The 22,505-nt window shown below is 39.5% G+C and overlaps 1 protein-coding gene and 1 long non-coding RNA gene across 11 annotated transcripts in view; one reads left to right on the forward strand and one right to left on the reverse strand.

Annotated features, from left to right (window-relative positions):
• Positions 1-19: 19 nt before the first annotated feature.
• LOC107318155 (uncharacterized) lies at positions 20-4,270 on the forward strand. Its single transcript, XR_001557216.3, has 2 exons — positions 20-156; positions 3,620-4,270. It is a non-coding gene; the product is annotated as an uncharacterized LOC107318155 (long non-coding RNA).
• Positions 4,271-12,999: 8,729 nt separating this feature from the next.
• Positions 13,000-22,505, reverse strand: part of TSPAN9 (tetraspanin 9) — a 136,255-nt gene continuing 126,749 nt past the window's right edge. For 9 of the 10 annotated variants that reach the window (XM_085517785.1, XM_015871566.2, XM_085517782.1 and 6 more), the window contains 5 exons: positions 21,998-22,072; positions 20,352-20,453; positions 17,979-18,110; positions 17,799-17,882; positions 13,000-16,984 (listed from right to left, as the gene is read on the reverse strand). In XM_085517785.1, coding sequence (XP_085373911.1) covers positions 16,913-16,984; positions 17,799-17,882; positions 17,979-18,110; positions 20,352-20,453; positions 21,998-22,072 — 465 coding nt within the window. In that variant the 3' untranslated portion in view covers positions 13,000-16,912. The remainder of the gene's footprint in view (positions 16,985-17,798; positions 17,883-17,978; positions 18,111-20,351; positions 20,454-21,997; positions 22,073-22,505) is intronic. The other variant, XM_085517790.1, reaches the window with a different exon arrangement.

The following is a 22,505-nucleotide window of genomic DNA, read 5'->3' on the forward strand; positions in this document are numbered from 1 at the left end:
GACGGGGGAGAAGGAAGCAGGCCAAGCGTAGCAGTGCAAGTCACGTCACTGCTTACACCCCGGACGCTTCCGTTACCGATAGCAGAAGAAAAGGGAGGGGCAACAGTTGTTACTGGCAACGCTACATCGGATCGTCACATAGAGAGGCGAGGCCTGGTATGCAAATTTCTAGCGGAGTGGGCGGGGTTGAAGTAGGATGTAAGGGAGCGTTTTGTGTTTGATTTTGTATCGTGCCACGAAGAGACAGCGCTGAGTGGCGCTCTGTGGAGCTGTGGCTTGGTGTGCTGGCTGTGTGGGCCGGTCTCCCTGGAGCAGCTGTGTGACATTTTGTCAGTTGTAGGTTCTTCGGCAGTCTTTTAACCACCCTCTGATGTGTTCTTTTAATTATTGGCTGTATTTGTGGATAAGAAGGGTCTTCCTCTCTGCAAAAGATTTTTCACAGCCCATAATTTTCCTTAAGAGCCTTTATATATATTCTTTGCACGTAGCCATCTGTGTCACCAGCAGGTAAGGCAGCTCTAAGAAGATTATCTAATGAAAATATGAATAAAAGCTGCAGCCTACCATGTTATCCATCAAGTTGATCTTCAGAGTATGAAAAATGAACACTCTGGGCAGCTTTACCTGTAATCAAGATCGAAAAGTGGCAGCAGCTCTAGGAAGGGCTTCTGGTAAGAGGACATAGTCATACACATGCCTTACCCGAGTCCTTCAAGGGAAACCTCTATGATGAGAGCTGCTGAGTGGAAGAGCTGTCACTGTCCAACCCATAGATGCAAGTTGCAGTCTTAGGAAACTGTGCTGGAAGCTAGCAGATAGGCCATTGTGTAATCCAAAATCTGGGAAGAAAACTCTCCAACTCCAATGTGGTGTTAGAAAGCAAATTTCCTTTATTCCTCGTGATGCGATAACATACCTGGCAACTTGAAAAGCAATTGCACCCTCTTAGAGTTCAGGTTCTACATTTGAACAGCTAATACATGCATATGCAGTACATCGGTGTACACATTTGTTCTTTTTAAAAACCTCATAAATACATGCTAATAGGGCATGCTCACTGGTATCTAGAGTAGTTGAGTGCCTACCTGCTTCTTCCCCCCTTTTCACCATCAGCTCAATCACTGAAGCCTTTGGCTCACTTGCATCTCCTTTTCCCTGCTTTGGAAGATTTCTAATGCTTATTAGGCCATAGTAAGCCACTTTTTTAAAAAACAATGTAAACCAATGAAAATGTCCTTGCACATTCTGAAGCAAAAGATAGAAGTATTCTATTGTGACTCCAGTACTACTTGTGAGGCAAAATCATTGAGGCAGAAGATAGAATTATTCTATTATGTCCCCAGTGCAAAATTTTTGAGGAAAAACAAGACTGTTCACCCACTAGAGCTGACATGGAAAGTTTTAGAACTACCACTTGTGAATTCCTTTTTCTAAACTAATATATTAGTTCTTAAACTAATGTACTAATCCCTATTGCTAAAAAAATCCAACCTATATCAATTGTTGTAAAATTGTGCAAGTCCTGTGAAGTATGTCCTGCTGTGAAGGATTTTCACTGGGCAACTGTTGTGGATTAACCTCAGCAGTCAGTCAAGAACCACACAGCTTCTTGCTCAGTTCTCTATAGTATGGAAGAGAAAGGGAAGGGTAGAAGCGTGAGAACTTGCAGGTTGAGATAAAATGTCTAAAATGTATGAAAGACAGTTTGACGGGTAAAGCAAAAGCTGTGTTCACAAGCAAAGCAAGATGAGGAATTCATTTACTAGTTTTCACTAGCAGGCAGATGTTCAGCTGTTTCCAGTACAGCAGAGCATGCCATGCATATCAGTTTCTTGGGAAAATAACATTATCATCTTACATCTCCCTGCAGTCCCATTTCTTATCTTTTCATCTAGTTTTAACTGCTGCTTTAACATGATGTTTTACAGTATGTAAATCTTCCTTGTCAGTTTAGATCACCTACACTGGCTGTTTCCACTCATATCTTCTTTTGCACCCCCAGCTGGATGGATTGTGAAAGAAACAGAAAAGGCCTTGGTACTGTGTAAGCTCTGTTAAGAGGCACCTGAAACATTAATGTATTATGACCACTTTTCTGATCACAGATCTAAAGCACAGCATCATACAAACTTTGATAAATATTAACTCTATCTCAGTCAAAACTGGTACAAAGAAAAGCCAAATTAGAAAAAGGGTGGATTTAAAATCATAAAATCATAGAATCATTAAGGTTGGAAAGGACCTCTGAGATCATTTAGTCCAACTGTCCACCTACCATCAATATTTCCCACTAATCCATATCCCTCAATACCAGTTCTACATGTTTCTTAGACACCTGCAGTGACAGTGACTCCACCACCTCTGTGGGCAGCCCATTCCAGTGCCTGACTGTTCATTCTGAAAATAATTTTTCCTAATGACAAGTTTCTTATATTCTAAAGGAATGTCAGGCAGGATAAATGTCAAGATTCTGGCTGACCTCACCTCTGAGATTAAAAAAATGTTATCTTTTCTGAGTTTGAACAGCATCTGATGAATTGCTGAGAGTATTTCACTGCCATGAATGTGAGGTTTCAAGAATGAAGCAATTTTCCAGAAGTAGGGACATCTTTTTAAAAAAAAAACAAAACATGACTGTGAGGATGTAGCCTTTCTGTGCTTTTACAAACAGTATAGAAATAAGAGAGGATTATCCCTTTACCTGTTGCAAAATACACTTATTTTTTCTTTTTTCTTTTTTTTTTTTTTCTTTTTTCTTCTTTTTCTTTTTTTGAAAAGGTGCTGACAATGCTTTGCATGTAAAACATAAACCTTTTCTAGGTATACAGACAAACCTTTTCTAGGTTGAGAATCACATACCATTAAACATAGCATATCATAATGACATCAAGGTCTGAGAAAAACAGCTGAAATACAATGAGATGAAGTCAGAGAATCAGATAATGTAAAGAGCAGAAGGCTGCCAACACCAGTGTAGTTTCTCAAGTGTGATCCAAGTGCCTGAATGGGACTGCTCCCTGGACACTGTTTTAATGACTAAACTTTGCTCTTCACACTTCTTTGCCTGTGTTTATAGTGTAGTTTTTCTGTGCTCTAGTGTACATACCATGTCTGCACTGAACTCTTTCAATCTGAGATTTCAATAGAAAGGTTAATTCTACACATAGAGAAAAAGAGGCTTTCCAGCAGCTTGGTGCACTCCTTTCCTGCAGTACCCTAAGAAAAGGATTCAGGGATTACTACCAACCTTGATCAATGTCAGGAGAGGTCATTTCTGCTCAGCTCAACCCTAGTGAATGATGTTCATGTAGGGAATGGCTTCTTAGTGTAGGCTCTCTTATCTCTGCTCCCAGTTTTGGGCAAAGACTTCTCAGAAGAAAGAAAATCTTGTGTCTAATTACACTGTGCAACAGAAGAAACTGTGGGTAGTTTCTTCTCTGCTTGGGGAATGAAGTTAGCGAGACTGAAGTGATTGCAGAAAAGCCTACTTTGCAAACTGTGATCAGGTTGTCTAGGAACTCTGAAGAGCACAGCCACCCATAAGAAGAAGCAAAATTAATTTCCATGTCTCTGCACTGTATATCCTCATGGTTCTCAGGAATATCTTTTCTACTTCCAGACCCAAAAGGTATCTCTGAAGGCCTTCATCAGGGAACATCTGAACAGAATGGACATATATTCATCCATAGGACTTGCCATCATGCAAATACAGATGAGACAGATGATGCAGTTGCAACAGCACTCAGTTTTCCTTGGAATGTCATAATGATCACAGCTTCCTAAGGACTAGAAAAGAGCAAATCTCAAGAAAAGCAAGAAAGAGGATCCAAGGAACAACAGACTAGTCTGCCTGGCATTGATTCTGGGAGAAGTGATGGAACAAATCCTTCTGGAAATTATTTTCAGTAATATGAAGGTAATTGGCAGTTGACTTCCAAAGAGATATCAAGTCTGACTAAATTCTCCAGTGGAACAATTTTCTTCCTAATGAGAGAAACTACCTGAACTGCTGAGCTCAAATAATTGCTTCCAGTGGCATAAGGACCGTGCATATGATTAAGGGATTAGAGCATCTGACATGTAAAAAGAGTGAGAAATCTGAAATTATTTAGCCTCAAGAATAGAAGGTTTGTCAAAACCTAGCAGCTGATAGTGGGGGCAGAGCAAGGAATATAGAATCAAATTCTTGGTGGCATCTAGTGAAACGACAAGCAGCAATGGACACAAATGAAAATACAGGAAATTCCAATTAAACCTAAGAAAAACTTAATACTACCCTTACATTGTGTATGACCAATTGCAGACACAGTTAGTCTAGGGAGGCTGCAGTTTTCATCCTTTGAGCTATTCAAAATCTTTCTGGACAAGGCTTATGCTTTGAGAAGTGAAGTTGGGCTAGATAATTTCCAGAGACCTCTTACAACCTCAGTCATTCTGTGAAAGGTGTTCAATGCATCCTTGAAAATCTTGCCAAATTCTTCCCTTCCTTTTGTTGTTCCTGTCCGTTACATGAGTACTGAGGAGTTGGTGTTTCAGAACTGGAATGATCACATCCTGTAGCTCAGGTTCCTCTTTGGTATTTTCACACAATAAAAACAGCATAATCTCCCCTTTTCTCCAGCTCCTTTTGATGTAGCTGAGCCAAATCCTGGCTTTGTTGCCTATGTGGTTGGTTTTCTTATTTGCACTCAAGGGACCTCTGACTGCTACCAGTGTGATTCTTCTTCCCAGAGTCTCTGGCACTAATCTGTGCATGTAAAGCACATCTTCCCTCTTCTTTATGTACCTTTTCACTGTCCCCCCACTCAGCCCCATCTGGAGGTAGATATTGGTGCCAACATTGTTTATTAACTACCTGGGCAGTGGGATGGAGTACCCTACAGCAAGGGGAATGTGGTCCATACACTGAAGGGGAGGTCTACCATGTAGACAGCTCTCAACAGACTGAAGAAAAGACAGAACAGAATGAAGAAAACAGGAATTTTCTGAGTTTCAGTAAGAGAAAAATAAAGGAAATTCTGTAGCTGGGATGGAATAACCCCATCCTACAGTACAGATCGGGGGCCAATCTGAAAGAAAGCATCTTTACAGAAGATGACATCAGTAAATCTTATTGATGAGTATTAGCAAAAGGGTAGACAATGCGACAAGGGAGATAATTTATTATCCTCTATTTCTATTTTCCATTTTCAATGTTCTACTGGAACTTTAGTACTTGTTCCCAATTTTGGGCTTCCCAGCAGCAGAAGATACTAACACCGGTGTGAATCCAATGGCATACCATTAAGATAATTTGGGGGCTGCAAAACTGTCACAGTTATCTCACACATATCAGGAAAAAATGAGAGAGCTGAATTTATTCTTAGGAAGAAAAGGGAAACCTCACTTGCAGTCTTAATTTAACTAAGTAGAAAGTGTGGATAAAACAGAGGTGGGCTTTTCTCACATGTAAAGAGTGAAAGGACGGACTAAGTTAGATAATTTAAAATTCCTGTTAGCTATTAGGATATTTCTTTTAATTATTAGTAATAGTAATAGTCTCGTGCGGGTTGGAAGGGACCTTAGAGATCTTCGAGTCCAACTCCTGGGATTTGAGCCTCTGTACTGCAGAGCAGCACTTCTACCACTTGCACCACAGGGGGATTCGAACCCCGGGCCCTGGTGTTGCAAGGCGGCATTCCTACCACTTGCGCCACCGGGGCACACATCATTAATGTAGTTAAAGGCTAGGACAGGTTCCTCAGAGCAGCTGTAGGTTCTTCATTGATGGTGTTATTCCTAGCCTGACTGGCTAAGGCCCTAAGTAGCTTGGTGTAACTTGAAAACTAACAGTTTTCTAGTGAGAACAAAACATTGCTCCAATGTCTATAAATGTAATGAGCTAGAACACCTCTGTTTTGCAACCTGGCAAAGTGATGTCCTTCCAGTATTGCAGAGACATCCCTGAGCCATCTGGTGAATGCCTAGACCTTCAAGGAGTGAAGATTTAGGCTTCAGCAATGTGTCAACAGCAAGACAGTCTTACAGAAAGGATGCAGTTGACATGGCTGGAATCAGGAGTTTACATGGCTGTATTGCACTGACAAGAATGAAATACTGTCCTCTTGCTACCATTCTTGATTTCCTGCCTGTCAGCCTTCCTGGATCTGAAGATGAGCCTTCAACTTGTAAAACTGCAGAACCACAAGCATATGTCCCAGCATGCTCACTCTATGTACAAACAAAAGTGTGTTCTCTGTAAACTCATAAGAATTTTTGCTGTGTAGATACTACTGTGGCTCTCCTGTCTTTGCACTGCAGTACTCTGAAAGGAAGAAAAGTGCTGGGTCCCAGCAGAAACTCTAGCCCTACATGAGATTTGGAAAATGGAGACACAAAGACTCCTTCTGCAGGTCCAAGCACAGAACATAACAAATCCTGTTCAGTTTCCAGGCAGAGACTAAACACAAAGAAGACTGGAAGTCTCTGTCTCAGGTTCACCAAAGGCTCCTTCTGCCCTCCTCTCAGCTGCAGCCTCAACCAACCCACCCAGGTCTCTGTCACACTAAGAGCTCCTCTGCATACTACCAAAGCCTGTTTGAGGCTATGTGCTTGTTTCTATTCTGTCCTAAGCATACACTGCATTCAGAAGGTTCTTCTAATCTATCTCCTACTTCCTTTGCCTTCCGATGGTATTCTCTTCTCCTAGGGTTCTTTAAACATCCCTGTTTTTTCTTGGTCTCTGTGAGTCTGCTCTCTGCTCTGCTTGCATTCTTTCAGTTTTGTGCTATGTCAGTTTTGTGCTTTGTCAAAGACATTCTATACTATGTCTCTTTGCAGCTATTTTTTTTTCTATCTTTCTGAGACTTGTCTCTGTTATCCTTCACATCTTCAGGCCTGCAGGCTTTATGCTATTTTCTTACCTTCTCTGAGACTTCACTGGTGTTCTTTCATGCTCTGTTCTAGATCCTTAGCCTCTGCAAGGCTTCTCTGTATTTTCTTGAACTCTTTCAACAACTTCACTGCTTTCCTTGCCTCTCCAGAGCTGCTATGGCTCCTTTTAAGGCTTTTAGTCTGTTCCTTTCCCTTTCTAAGCTGACTTTGAAGCACTTCCAGTCTTTCTACAGCTTCTTTTTTCTTCACCTTCCAGAAGTTCATCTGGGTTTTCTGGTTCTGTTTCAGACTGTCTTCAAGATTCTTGGCAGTTCAGCAGCTACTCTTCTTTCTCCTGGGAGAAAGCCTCCCTCATTTTTTCTTCCCTGCTCCTGGGCTATCCTCCATCCTTCTTTTATCCTCTGTCCTTTCTTAGAAGTTGCAGTGGTACTCTCTGTTGTCCTTCTGAACTTCCAGAATCTTTTCTGCTTTCTTGTCATCTCCAAGGTCTGTGGTGGTCCCCATGGTTCTTTTTAGCCTTTCTACTAGTATTATTTTACTGCCTCTTTGAGGCTACGCTGTATTCTCTGAATCTTTTACAGAGTATCTTTGATATTCCTATTAGGGTACTTTCAAGCTTTATGTCTTTTTCTGTTTTGTTTTCCTCTAAAAACCCTTGGGTACTCCAGAGCCCCTTTAAGTTCTGCGATGCTCTTGTATTATAACAGAGGCTCTTCTGTATTCTCTGGGTGGGTGATTTTTCTTGTTGATTTCTTTGGCCTCTCTAGCACTGCAACATTTTATTCCCTCTGGAGCTTACAGGCTTTTTTACTTTCCTTTAGACTGCTTCATTTTCTATGAACTTCTTTCAGACTCTGTTGCTTTGTTGGCTTCTGCTTGTTTTCATTGTTTTGTCTGGGCTTTGCAAGCACTTGGGAGACTATAATGTGATCTTTGTCTGTCTCAGTATTTCATCAATTATCCTAGTTTCTTTGAGACTTCTGGCTATATTTCCAATATTTTCTCCTCTCTGAGGCTACTCTTTATTCTCTGGAACATGTACAAATCGTTTCCTATATTGCCAGGCTCTCAAAAACAATTTGCTGATCTTTGCAGATCTTTCAGACCTATTTCTCTTTTATTAGAATATTCTGTTGGAGAAAGATGAGATCAGGTGAGAGAGACAGACATGATCTTCTCAGAAATGCAACAGCTTGAAGACTTCAGCAGAGTCTGTTCCTAATAAAATGCTAAGTACAACCTCTGGGGAAGGCAAAGAGTGAAAGGTATTGACCTCTGGCATTGAGAGGAAGGGCCCACATACAGGTTTAAAACTACAGGGTTCACTACTCTCAAAAATGAGGATGAGCTAGTTATGCTTTCATGTGAAGCATCTGAGTGAATTCACTCTGTGATGCAAGATCTCCAGAAAGAAATGGCAAGTGACAGTAGTGTGCAACTCCCTTCTGCAGTCGACAGGCCAATCTGATAACCTGGCTTGTCATCTAGAGGAGACTGCTGTTTGTCTGGATCTGGGATGTTGTTGTGAGAGTACATATGTCCACCTTTATGATTCTTACTCCCTGCTATTTCTTCCATGAGGACACCAGTGATACTACCTGGAGCAACTCTGACTACAGCATGGGTGTCCAACCTTTTGGCATGCCTGGTCCAAAATGAGTGAAGAGGAATTGCCTTGGGATGCATACAAAATATAGTTAATGTAGATAAGTAAGAAAACCTATTTTTTATATATTTTTATTAAAATGTAAAAAGGAGCAACAAAAGCATAAAATTTGTGTTGTTTTTGTGAAATTTGTGCATCATTGTCTGGTTCGGTGGAACTGTTGCACTTCTTAGAGAGTTCTCAAGATGCATAATGAAGCATTACTCTTTCTGTGATCCTTCTAGGAAACATGTTAATGCATGTGAGAGATGAGCAGGTGATCCAAGACAACCAGCATGGCCTTGGGGACCCTGATACAGGAAAGACATGGAGCTGTTGGAGATGTTACAGAGGAGAGCCACAAAGATGATCAGAGAGTTAGAGCACCTCCCTTACTCTCTACAATGACAGGCTGAGGGAGCTGGGCTTGTTCAGTCTGCAGAAGAGAAGGCTGCAAGGAGACCTCATTGCAGCCTTCCAGTATTTAAAAGGGGATTATAAAATGCAGGGGAATCAACTTTTTACTCAGGTGGATAGTGATAGGACAAAGCAGATTAGTTTTAACCTTAAAGAAGGAAGGTTTAGATTATATGTCAAAGGTGGGTTTTTCACAGAGAGTGGTTAGGTGCTGGAACAAGCTGCCCAGAGTGGACGTGGATGCTCCATCCCCAGAGGTGCACTAGACCAGGTTGGATGGGGCTGTGGACAACCTGGTCTAGTACAAGATGTGGTGGTTGGTGGCCCTGCCTGTGGCAGAGGTGTTGGAACTTGATGATTCTTGGGGTCCCTTCCAATCCAAGCTGTTCTATGATTCTATGATTTTCAAGTTCAGGCACAAGTTTTCCTTTTGTTTCCATAAATGACTTAATTTCATTTCACAAATCATAAAATTACTTAACATTTTACTTCAGCTTAGCCACTTGGCTTCAGAAAAGTAAATGATCTCTCTACAATCAGCATCCATACTTTTAAGAAATTTGAGAGAGCGAAAGCACAGCACAACAGTTGCAATGCTGCTGGAAATGGACTACCAAAATAAACTTTGGTCCATAGAAGAATTCCCTAAGGAACACGGACTTTTTTTCCAGGAAGCTAGGTCCCAGGATTTTCTCTCAATCACAAGGTAGAATCAGAAAGTTTAGGGTGGAGGAAGAGAAAGCATAGTGTTACAGTTGAAGTAGGGCTGCCAAAAGTAGAAAACACTCATATTTGCTTCTGAGGAGTAATACAGAGCCCGTGAAAGGAGGAATCTTACCCCAGGACCATAGTTCAGCACAGGGCTAGGACTGAGATAAAGTTGTGTTACAAATGCTACATTTGTCATGTGGCTGGAAGGGAACTGCTAAAGAAAAGTGATGGCTGCAGAAAAAAATATTTTCTCAGTAATACATCTGAGAAGAGAGTAAGGTCCTTTGGATTATGGTTGGATTATGGTTGAGTACACCACTGAAGTTGGAGTGGGGCTGGAAAGAACCTGCCAAAGGAAAGTCAGGACTGCAGAAGAACTCTCTCATGAGTGTGGAACTTGTGGAATTAGGTTATATTTAAAAGTCATAACTCTATTGTGATATAGGCTGGTTTAGCAATAGGGGTCAGTATATTAGTTTAAGGACCAATATGCTTGTTTAACAAAAGGAATCCATGAGTGCTAGTTCTAAAACTTTTGATTTCAACCTTGCTTAATGTGTGAACAGCCTTGTTTTCTTTTCTTAGTCTCTGTGAACAGTCTTGTCACAAGAAGCACTGGAGTCATAAAAGACTATTTTTATCTTTTGCACTTAACAGGTACAAGGACGTCTTCTTCAGATTTCCCATATATTGTTTTGGAAGTTGCTCATTGTGGCCTAACAAGCAATGGAAATTTGCTAAACTGGGGAAAACCAGGTAAAGGTCAGCCAAAAGCGATGAAGCTAATGATGGAAAAATAGGGATAAAGTAAGTGACCACCCAAGACACCACTGCACATGCTCAGAGGGATATTAGCATATATTAATAAGTTCTTGGAAAAGAATCAATATGTATGTCAATGTACTGTATATGTATGTCTCAGCTGTTTAAATGTAGAACCTGAACTCAGAGTGTGTGCATGTTTGTCAAGTTGCCTGATACATATCATGAGGAAAAAAGGAATGCTGCTTTCTAACACCGCACTGGATTTCAAGTTTTCTTTCTGGATTTTGGATGACAAGTGCAACTGGAATGAGACTGCCAAAACAAAAGCATCAGCTACAAATAAAATTTCCCTCAGAAAAAAATAAGTTTCTGGTGAAAGTGGGATCCTATAAGGGCCTACTTGTTATGGTAAATGCTGATAATCAGAAGAAAGCACAAAAACATATTACAGTGGTACTGAAAAGGTCCAGGCAATGAAGGAAGACTGAGGATCTCGAGAAAGGGGAGGTTCTTAACCAATAAGATACTTAAAGAGAATATAGAGTGCTACATGTGCAATGGGAATAGTAAGGGACGGAAAAAGGTAATGCAGTCTGTAATTAGAGCCCATCTGTTTGAGTCTATTCATGGATTGGAGTCTTTGGACTATGGGTCACTTTGGATTCTGTTTAGGGCTGACAGAAAGGCTGCAGTTGGAGTCGGATTGGGAAGGGGCTGCTAAAACCAAGTGAAAGCTGCAAAGAGATTTCTTCTCTGAAAACTGTTGTCACTTGAAGAATGAATGAAATCATAGTATCATTAAGTCTCTCTCAACACAGATATCCTCTTGCCTTCTTCCTCTTGTCTTCTTACAAAATCATCTTACAATGTTTTGTACCTCTCGTCTCTTTTTCCCTCAGAATGTGCATCTTCCAATGACAATCTTTTCTGTGCTTCTCTAGACATACCCTTGCCTCCAACATACTTTTCAACTCCAAATTCTATTTATCCTTCTCTTAGTATATATGGCTTCCATACCCATTCCTCTTCTTCTGGCAAAGTTTTAGTCTTCTCATTCTGTCTGCAATTAGTCTCCAATTCCAGGCCCCTCAGCTCTCACCTCACATACTTTCTCCAGCTCTAGCCTGCAGTGAAACTTCCAGTTCCAGCCTTCTTCCACTTGATTTGAAGTAGAGCACAAAGTAATTTGTTGCTTGTTTTTAGAAACAGATGATATGAAAAAAGTAGTAATATCATATATTTTAGTAGTATACTTTAAAAATATAGTTGTTGTATCTGACAAGAAAAAAGTAGAAATACCATATACTTTAGTAGCATATTTTAAAAATATAGTTGTTGTATTATGTGATTGATTCTTGCATTACTCTAATAGCTTTTAGATGTTGCAAATAGTATGGATGTAGTATTATTAACTAGAAAGCATGTTGTAAGCCCCTATTCTGTTTCGATAAGAGACCCTCACCAAAAGAAACACAAAAATGAAAGCTAGGACCTCCACACAAGGCCAAATTGTCTCACTCTGTGATTAGGTTGGGGTGCAACAGGCAGCCATCAAGATACTCCTCACTATCCTCTTTACCTTCTGCACCCCAGTATATATCACTAAAGGGCAGGTTAACTCCCCAGTATCTATCTATCTATCTATCTATCTATCTATCTATCTATCTATCTATCTATCTATCTATCTATCTATTATCTGTCTGTCTATCTATCAAATATAGATGAGTTGCCAAACTTACCTCTATCCAAGGACAAGCAGATGTCTATGTCTAATAATGGCCAAGTGCTGAGTGAACAAATGCTACTATTTTGATGTGTTGGTGAAGAAAGTTCATCTAGAGGACAAGCAAGAAAGATCACTGGATGAAGTACAAGGACTGTCATGATGCTAAAAGGATAATAGATGGTAGAAGAGACCATGGAATAGAAGACTGGAAACCTCATAAATCACTGTCTGAGGTAAGTGTGTATATATTAATTATCTCATGTGTAATTTATGAATATGTACTATCTGTGGAAATATAATGAACTCTGAATCATGTAATCTTTGAAGTGCTTATGGTGGAAGTATCCCCAGCACTTCCTGATGCTGCTAATAAAGACCATCTAACTTAACAGTAACAAGACTTTGCTGTTAAGTTTCTACACATCTATTTCTTGGATTCACACTAAACTCACATACTAAACAGTATGAAATTTCCAGTTTCCTTCCAGTCCTTGGATTGCAAGACACAATACTTTCAGAGCTCATACTTTACTAGCTTCCACCCACTCAACACTAGATACTCTAAACTATTCACTCCCTCTTTGTCCCTAAGTGGCTTCAAATTCTAGTCCTCTCCTTCTGACTAATTATATCTCCATTTCTATGTACATATTCTCTGGTTTCAGCCCTCTGCTTCAGCCACATCCTTCTTATACCCTGCCCAAATGGCTCACTGTTTACCAGTCCTTTCAAGCAACTCCTGCAGAATCTCAGTGACATTCATGTAGGGATGGATCTCTGTGAGTCATCTTTTAGGTATTTTTTTTGTGTGTATTTATTTTTTAGTGATAAAAAGGGCGGGAAAGAAATGAGCTCCAAGAAGCACCTTTAAAAATATCCTTTATTTGTGTATCATCCTATTAAAAAAAAGCTTTTGTATAAAGGCAAAAAAGGTATTGCATAGAAGAAACACTGGTGCAAACATCACCTGGTAGGAATGGCATGTTGTTTCTTCATGTCTACTAACTACTGCAAAACAGATGGCTGACTAGTCTGCAGGCAAACATCTCCATGTTTCCCCACATAGGCTACTGGATGAAGCTGTTCAACCCTCTAAAAGTAAGTTACATCAGAAAGTGTGCCCTATTCCATGCTGCTCCCAAAAAACATCTGTTTCGAAAATACCCTTTCCTTTCTTGTCTTCTCTTTACCTGACCAATATACTGCCCAAGAAAGACCACAAGGAGCAATTCTGCTGTCTTCAGCTTGCACTTCTCCTGTGTATGTTTTTAGTCCATGTATATTAATAATAATGGAGACAGTGGGAAGGGACACAGGTAAGAGAGCTGGCATAATTTGACCATTGTCCAAGAACTCAATGCATAGCATACATCTAATCTGATGTACTGATAAACTTACTTATGCCATTGTTTGTAAAATCTCACATGCTAATTAATTATGTATAGAGTGTGCTCTTTTCAGTGCTCTCCACCTTCAATTCCTTTAAGTAAAAACCTGGGTACCACCAAGAGGGAACATAATTCACTGCCTTTACTTCCACAGTTTTCAAGCAGTTTTCTCAATATGTCTCTGCTAAGTGCTGATGCAGCTTCCAAACATAAATCACAGTGAGACAGCAGGTATGCTATGATCTGAAGAAATACTCAATCAGCATTTTCACACACTTGAACTGTGCTTTCCTGAATTAGAATTGCAGAGAAGTATGTATTGATACAAATCAACATTTGTGTATACTAAATATACTTTTACTGAATCATTACTTTTTTTATTTTTTTAAATATATAAACATGCTAAAAACTTGCAGCTAAATAACCAAAATGATGTTTGGGGAAAACACATAGACAGCCACCCATCAACATAAGCAAGAATGAGACAAAGCTCCCCTTGACCAAACAATTACAAGACAGCCAGTGCTTTCCCTGATAAACTTACTGATGCAGCCTCACAGTTTTCAAGGCTGTTTCTGTTGCCTAGAAAATGGCATTACTTTTCCTCTCCTTTGAGGATGTCCATCTTGTCCCACATCAGTGAGTTAGCTAGAGACACAAATCAGCCCTGCTCTTGACTACCTTGCTGTAGAGTGGCTTCACAGAGATGAATACACAAAGCTTGAGTAACTACCTCAATTAATATTGTGTTTAGAATTATAAAAGTAATCTTTAGATTAGGATCTATGCTACTTACTGTTAAACTGTGAAAAAAAAAGTTTGGAGGGAAAGCAAAATAGTCGAATTCGCAACTATGCATTTCTTCTCTGTTTTACTCATAAAGTTTTTCAAAAATTTTTAAAGCTTTCCTATTATTTCCACTAAAATTTTATTATTTATTTATTTATTTATTTATTTTGTACAAAAACTATATGTAGATTGAAATTTAAGTTGTAGTAGGTACCACTGTGCAACCCAAAAGGACAGATGTTATGTGATGCACCTTCTTCTTGAACTCCAGAGAAAATTAAAGAAAGCAAAGCACTTCTGCGCAGAGTGAGAATGTAATAGAGCCATTAGATGAAAACTGTTCTGTCTTTTCTTGTAGAAATAGTAACACATTTTAGTAATTTTGTATATAGTCTTATATGTAGCAGCAAGTACACTGGGCATCAGAGCCCCTTCTTTGTTGAGCAACATCTCCAATGAGGCTCAGATGTTCTTGGTCCCAATTTTTGTTAGAAATTGAATTAAAACTGGGTTCAGTTACTGTGCTTTCCTTCAAAGGCAATACAAATTAAAACAGCTGAGCCCATACAGTGTTTTTCAGTGGGAAACAAGAGATTTGTGAAACTTTAGGCATCATGGTCATGTGGTCAAAGGCCATGCTTTCAGATTAGCAACTGCTTTCTTCACTGTAATACCCCAAATCCAAATTCATCTCTCTGTCCTATGCACTCACACTCCTTCTGTGACACTGAGCTCAAAGGAACTTCAAAAAGTCACACAGAGTCCACACAAAATGCTATTGCTGTCCAATTTACAAATGCAAACAGAACCTACTAGGAAGATAAACAGGATACTCATACTTCCCAGATAGGAAGCGGCCCAACAGTTATTTCAGCCCATTATGAAAAGATTGGCTGAATTATACAATGAAACCAATATATTTTAAGAGTTTAAAGCATAAATATTCAGACTGGGCATTAAGAGAAATGTATTTCTCCTCCCGAGAAATTTATTTTCTCTCCACAGGAGTAGTTTGACATGGCACGGTTCTGAATGGGATACCACAGAGGCATAAAATCTCCATCCTCAGCAGTTTCTGTTATTCAGTCTAATAACATCATAATCAACTCCAGCTCACATAGGTCACAGCTCTCTTTTGAGAGTGACATTGGATGAGGTAACCTACAAAGATCCCCTCTAACTGCCACTAATAAAAGCAGTAGAATTCCTTTCAGATCTGAGTTGAGCCCTGACTGGAGTTAAATCACAACATCCTCCAATGGCCTTTTCTTCTTTCATGAAACTATAAAACTTAGGAAAGATCTCATTTAAAAAAAAAAAAAAAAGTTCAAAATTTGTAGCCAGAATATGGCTAAAAATCATGCATTGCACCCCAGTTGACGCTGGATCACCTCATTAGGTAGACTTGGCAATCTCCCAGCATGAACCAATTCTGTGCTGAAGGTGTGACAGTGCAGTCTCTCCGAGTTTCTTTTGGATACTGCCCCTTTTCTGAATCTGGTCTTCTTTAACCAAACTCATGTTCCTCTCTGTCCAGGGACACCTTTTCCAGCTCAGAGAGATAGCTGTCATCTCTTTGAGGGAGCCCCTTCACTGAAAGGCACAGCATGACAAAACTAATAAAATTGCTACCCTTCCTTCTAATATCCAGTAGCACGCCATGCTTTAGGCAAATGTTTTGAAACAGAAAATACAGTATATGAAATCTGCTGCCAAGTGACCAGAAGGTCAGACTGCAAACTTTTTCCTTTATGCCAAGGAGAATTCACTCACTTAGCCAATACTTTCAGATTTCAAAGTAGCATAACACCAAAGCAGTCTAACAAGGGCCATCAATTATAGTGCCACAATCTTTTTGGGTGGGTAAAGACACTGAAATTTCGCCTCATAGGTGTAGGGAGCTCCTCACGAACTTGAGAAACTTTCTATTTACCCATCCCCCCCAACTGTCAACTCTGAAAAACATGTCCTCAAGAGATTGCACAGTGGTTTCTACCTAACGTACAATAAATGTGTTAAAACAGATACAGTAAGAAGCTATCAACCAGGCTACTAAATTCTAAGCTATATTTATCATAATAATAATAACCATAATTATCATAACAAAATAGTATACATCAGGTACAAGAAGTTGCAAAGCAAAGCAGCTCCAATTCCTAGGACTCCCAGTTAGGGTGGCTTTTACAAGACTTCCAGTAAACTGAACATGAGGGTTGAAAATGTAATGGAAGACTTTGAAGAATTCTCCCTTAAAGTTTAACATATGTAACTGTTGCACATTTAGCATGTATTGGTAGAGCAAAATGTTTTCTTAAATCAAGGGAATAGTCTTAGAACAGATCTAAGATGTTGTGTAGAAAATCCATTTTTGGGGGAGCTTTTCTCCCTTTCTTTGGCAAATTAATGGCAAATGTGAAACAGACAAACATACGAATCAAATAACAAGTAGTGATAATAACTGTACAAGTAACAACGAAGTAGACCAGTCAGTGGGCCGGATTCACTCAGCAGGGCTTGGCTTGATACTCTCTGCAGTCACTTCTCTTGTTCATTTTTATGATCAAACAGAAGGATTGATGTGATAATGTTTCAGAGGCTTCAGGCATCATATTTTTTGCCAGTCCTGTGAATCTGCTGGAAGAGTGTCATGGAGAAGGCCATGCCAAGAATCTGAAGGAAAGCAAACAATGAAGGCTTCAGTACAAGAAGATGGCCAAAATTACATTACCTGTGTTTATGGTCCAACTTCAGTTTTAAAAGTCATTCTACACTAGTCAGATTTCTCAGTCTTCAACGCTGATCAGTAAACCAGGATGCATATTATGAAGGCACACAGCAGTGCCTGAAGATGTATTATCTACGATACATCTATGAGGCAAAAATCTCTCAGGGGTCTTTGTCACACATCCAAAATAAATAAATAAATAAAAATTCAGAAAAACAGGTCTGTCACTCTTTTACCCAAAATCTTGTGCTTGATTAACCAAAAACCTCTGACTGAAAACATCAGATTTTGGCAATCTGTACAGAGTACAGCAGTTATGCAGGAGCGCCCAAACAATATTTGACTATGTTGATACTTCTGTATTGCCTTTTTTAAGCACATATTAACTTATTCAGTTCAGTAGCCATGATTTAACTCATTTTGGGAATTTCCAGAACTTGCTTCCAAATTTAAAAAAGTACAGTCCTCTAAAATACAAGGTAACAAACGGATACTAAAACTGGTAACCCCAAAGCAGTGCTCTGAAGTCAAAATGCAAATAAGGAAACCCCACTGTAGCATGTCTTCTTTGAGGGTCAGCATGATGACTGACCTGTATTCTTTACAAAGATAAAGTCTCAAATAAGCTCATAAAATAAATCTGACATTTTTGAGAACATGATCGAACTCAAAGCAGTTGAGGACCACTTTTCACATAACAGAAACAAGGGTGTTCAGAGCAAGTCAAATCTGTGTTGATACACATCATACCAGCATTACCTGCATTATAAGGATACACATCCCAGTTGAGCCAAGAACATGCTTATTCTCATCAAACCAAGTCATAACTCTTTCATAACATCCCTGTAAGATGAAAATTGAATTCTCAATGTTATGTTTCTTTCATATGCATTCCCTCTATTTTGTTCCTTCCCACCCCTCTCTAAGACTTGGCCTTACCGTTTTCCACACTAATTCAGTGGAATTCCGTCCACAGTCTTGAGAGTTTTCTGTACAACATCGGTCTGGGACAATGTTTTCTCCCAGTACTGGGTACCAATCCGTAAAGTCATTTACACCACAGCATTTCATCTATGGCAAAAGATTAATAAATTATCTTAACTGTACACAATTTGTGAAAAGTACATCATCACAAACTTTTAGTTAGGATCATAGTATCATAGAATGGTTCGGGTTGGAAGGGACCCTTAAAGGTCATCTATTTCCATATTCTCTGTAAAGTGCAAGGATATCTTTTACTGCTTGAAGCCCTACCCAACCTGACTTCGAACATATCTAATGGCAAGTCATCCACTACTATTCTGGACAACTTCCTCTAGTATCTAGCCACCTTCATCATAAAGAATTTCTTCCTTATATCCAACCTAAATCTACCGTTACCCCTTGTTCTGTCACTACATATCCTGGTAGTATAGTAGAAAAGTATTTCTCAGTCATTCTTACAAACTGACTTTATACACTGGAAGGCTGCAATAAGGTCTCCTTGATGCCTTATCTGTTCCAGGCTTATAAAAAACCCAACTCACTTAACCTTTCTTCATAGGAGAGAAGTTTCAGCCTCTGATCATTTTTTGTGGTTCTTCTTTGGATCTGATGTAACATAGAATCATAGAATCGTAGAGTCACCAAGGTTGGAAAAGACCCATGAGATTACCCACTCCAACCATCTACCCACCAATAGTTCTCACTAAACCATGTCCCTGAACACAACATCCAAATGTTCCTTGAACACCTCCAGGTTCAGTGACTCCACCACCTCCCTGGGCAGTCCATTCCACTGCCTGACCACTCTTTCAGAGAAGTAGTATTTCCTGATATCCAGGTTGAATCTTCCCTGGCGCAGCTTGAAGCCATTCTCTCTAGTCCTATCACGAGTTACACGAGAGAAGAGGTCAACCCCCAGCTCATTACAACCTCCCTTCAGGTAGTTATAGATAGCACATGTCCTTGCATTTTTGAACTTGAAGAGCTCCAGTCTGTGGTCTCCCAAGAGCAGGGAGAGAGAATAATCTCTCTCAACTAATTAGACACTTCTCTTGAAGCATCCAGGATACAACTGGTTTTCTGGGCTGCAAGTGCACGTTTCCATCTTATTTCCAACTTTTCATCCATCAGTATCCCTAAGTCCTTCTCTGGAGAGCTGTGCTCCATAAATTCATTAAAGTCAGTGTTGATATCAGGGATCGTCTCAACCCATATGCAGGACCTTGTCCTTGTTGAACTTCAAGAGGTTCACAAGGGCCCAATCCTCAAGCCTGTCAAGGTCCATCTGGATGAAATCTCTTTCCTTTGAAGTGTTAGTTGCACCACTCAGCTTGGTGTCATACACAAACTTGCTGAGGGTGCTCAATCCCACTGCCTATGTCAGTAATGAAGATATTTAGTAATATTGGTCCCAGAAGGGATTTTTGAGAAGCACCACTCATTACTGGTTTCTGTTTGGATGTGGAGCCATTGACTATGATTCTTTGGATGCAGTCATCTAGCCAATTCCTTAGCCATCTAACAGCTCATCTATCAGACCCATAGGCTTCCAATTTAGTTGTAAAAGTACTGTAGGGGACTGTACCAAAGGCCTTACAGAAATCCAGGCTGATGACATCAGTAGCCCTTTCTTGTTCACCAATGCAGTAACTCCATCCAGAGAAGGCTGCTAGCTGCATCAGGCATGATTTGCTCTTGATGAAGCCATGTTGACTGTCTCTAACCATCTTTCATATGTTTTACTATAGTTTCCAGGAATATCTCTTTCAGGATCTCTTTCATAATCATACCAGGCACTGAGGTGAGGCTCTTCTTTACAGCCTCTAAACCACTGTTTTTCAATTTATTTATTTTGTTGTTGTTGGTTTTTTTGTTTTGTTTTGTTTTTTGTGCCTAGTGATAGCTAAAAGCAAATACTTAATGAAATAAGGAAACAACAAAAACAAGAACAAAAACAAAGCAGTACTATATCCAACGTGTGTTAGCATTTTTGTCTCAGATTCATAAGCCCAAATGCCAAAACATAAGGTAATTTGCATTTGCCTGCAAGTCCTGAATGGTTCTAAATATACAGGTTTTGTTACTTTTACTCTATTACAGACTATACTTTGACAAGACACAGTTCTCAGACAAAGGTATGCAACTTTCACCTTACAAAGTATTCCTTGATCCTGACATTCAGAGTATTTCCTGGATATTTGAGTGCAAGACCCAAAACAAAAGCCTGCATTAGCCATCTTTTAAATTGAAAAAAGATGCTAGAATTAACAGACTGTGGCAACCTTTGTAGCCAGATTGCTATTTTTTTCTAATGAGAAAATGAATTACCTCTGCTTGAATGATATTCCATGCATTTTTCAGTCCAACATTATTTTCTGAATTGTACAGCTTCATACCTTCCTTCAAATCCTTCTTTGCGCTCTCACTGACCTGCATCATACAAATACTGAACGTCAGTGCACTGCTATTTGTAGGAAAGGACCTAATTGCACAACCTGAATATGGAATACATTTCTTTTGTCACATACAAAATTAACACAGGCAGAAAAGATCTCTCTTAGCTTCAATACTCTCATAAGGTCTCTTCAAGCACCTGCCAAGGCGAGGTCAGTCTCTCAGATTAATTACTCCAGGATTAATTTTCATGAGAATTTAAACACCTTCCCATCTAGTAAGAGTCTATCATATAGTTATCTGATCCAAACTAACTGAAGTAATCAGCATAAGCTGAGCTTATGTTAATTTTGTCACAGACAGATGTTGGCAATATATCACAGAAGCCTCTCCAGACAGTGACTTACGGCCTACATAAATTTGCTAATATCCTAAAACCAGAGTCTCCATCTCCCAAACTAAACTTAGTTGTTCCTTGCATAAGTTCAGGCAGGGTATAATTAATGGCCAATATGAAATCAATTGTGAAAAGGCATTATCATCCTTCTGTTTGTTGGAACATGCTTGCAGGATTTAAAATTTTCAAAAGTGTTCTTGCTTCAAAGGAAGTAGTTGGAATGCTTAACAAGAGATCTCATATGTCCTATTTCTCTTACAAATTTCTGTTCACGCCTGAAATTTTGGATGTAAGTAGGAGTGCAACTTGGCTCTGACAGCCAAATACAAAGGAGATTTGGAAAAAGGCTAGGAAGCAGTTTGCAGTTTTGCCAACTCAGCTTGCCAACTCAGCTGTGAGCTGGCAAAACAGAAAGAGTTAGCCTATGTATAAATCCTGGTATTGAGGACAACTATTTTGTAAGATCTATTTCATTCCTCTTTCACATTTTATTCAAAAAAAGAAGTTCACCCCAACTCCCTGAAAGTGGCAGACATCATCATGACAACCTGGGAAGAGATACAATATGGAAAGAGATCCTTTTTGAAATGAGTCTGGATATGCTCTGTCCTATGTTTAACAGAGATCTCCAATTCTGCCAGAATTTTTCCAGTCTTACTGATCTGCTAAGCCAGTCAGCATTACCTGTTGACTTAACCATCATCAGATAGCAGGTTTATGAGAAGCTGCCTCTTCATCTACTCCCCAAACTTGCTCCTTGCTCCTCCAGTTCTGTAGAAGGGTTGGCCCTAAGAAGATAACCAAGTCCAAACCAGGACCTCCCAGAACCCAGATCCATAAGATCATTAGCTTTTTGCAGAGACATCAAATAACTATGTTGATAAGTATCAACATAGGATGTTGATAGGTAACTTTTAGGATAAGACTAAACAGAAGGCTTTGGACTATGCCTATTATTTCAGGGAGGAAAATGTTTTCTCCTATTTGCTCTCCTTATAATTTCCTCTCTTCCTTTTCTCCCAGAAGCAGCTTACAGAAAACAGCCAAGACCTAAGGGTTAAGCCTCTGCCAAACTGAAGAGCAAAGAAAGTCCTCAATGAAAGTGTTTTCATCAAACAAAAGCAACTGGAACCTGTTTTCCCTGCTAGTAAAGATAATTAATCTGTGTGTCATATTTGCTTACCTTGTCCATATAAACAAAGAACAAAATGAGTAATATCAGCTCTGCCAGGAGAATTATCAGCAAAATGACGAAAAACTAGAACAAAGAAAAACACTGTGAATATACACTTGCAAAATAGACAGCTACGAATTGGAGATATTATAGGCCTTGTTTTCCAAGCCTTTTCTCTACTGCTAAAAATATGCAAGATTGAATTCAAATTGTTCAAGTATGTTAATTGTTAATACTATCTTGTCACTAAAGTTCCTGTATGTCTTACCATCAGTGAGGAAGCACGCTGTTTACTAATCTCTAAATCTCAGATTTTTCTCTACTATCAGTTTTCAACTTTCAGCAGTGCACAAAGTCAATCTCTTTCTCTCAAACAATCTACAGAACAAATGCCACCCGTTACTGCAGAGGTAAATGAGATGTGTCACAGGAATGGTTCCCTTATACATAGGCATTAACTAGATCTGACTGCCTGTTTGAACAGTCATTATATGACTCAGCATTTCTATTTCTAACT

This window comes from Coturnix japonica, chromosome 1 (assembly GCF_054131305.1).
Source record: "Coturnix japonica strain WE chromosome 1, WE-NBRP24, whole genome shotgun sequence".
Classification (NCBI taxonomy): Eukaryota; Metazoa; Chordata; class Aves; order Galliformes; family Phasianidae; genus Coturnix; species Coturnix japonica.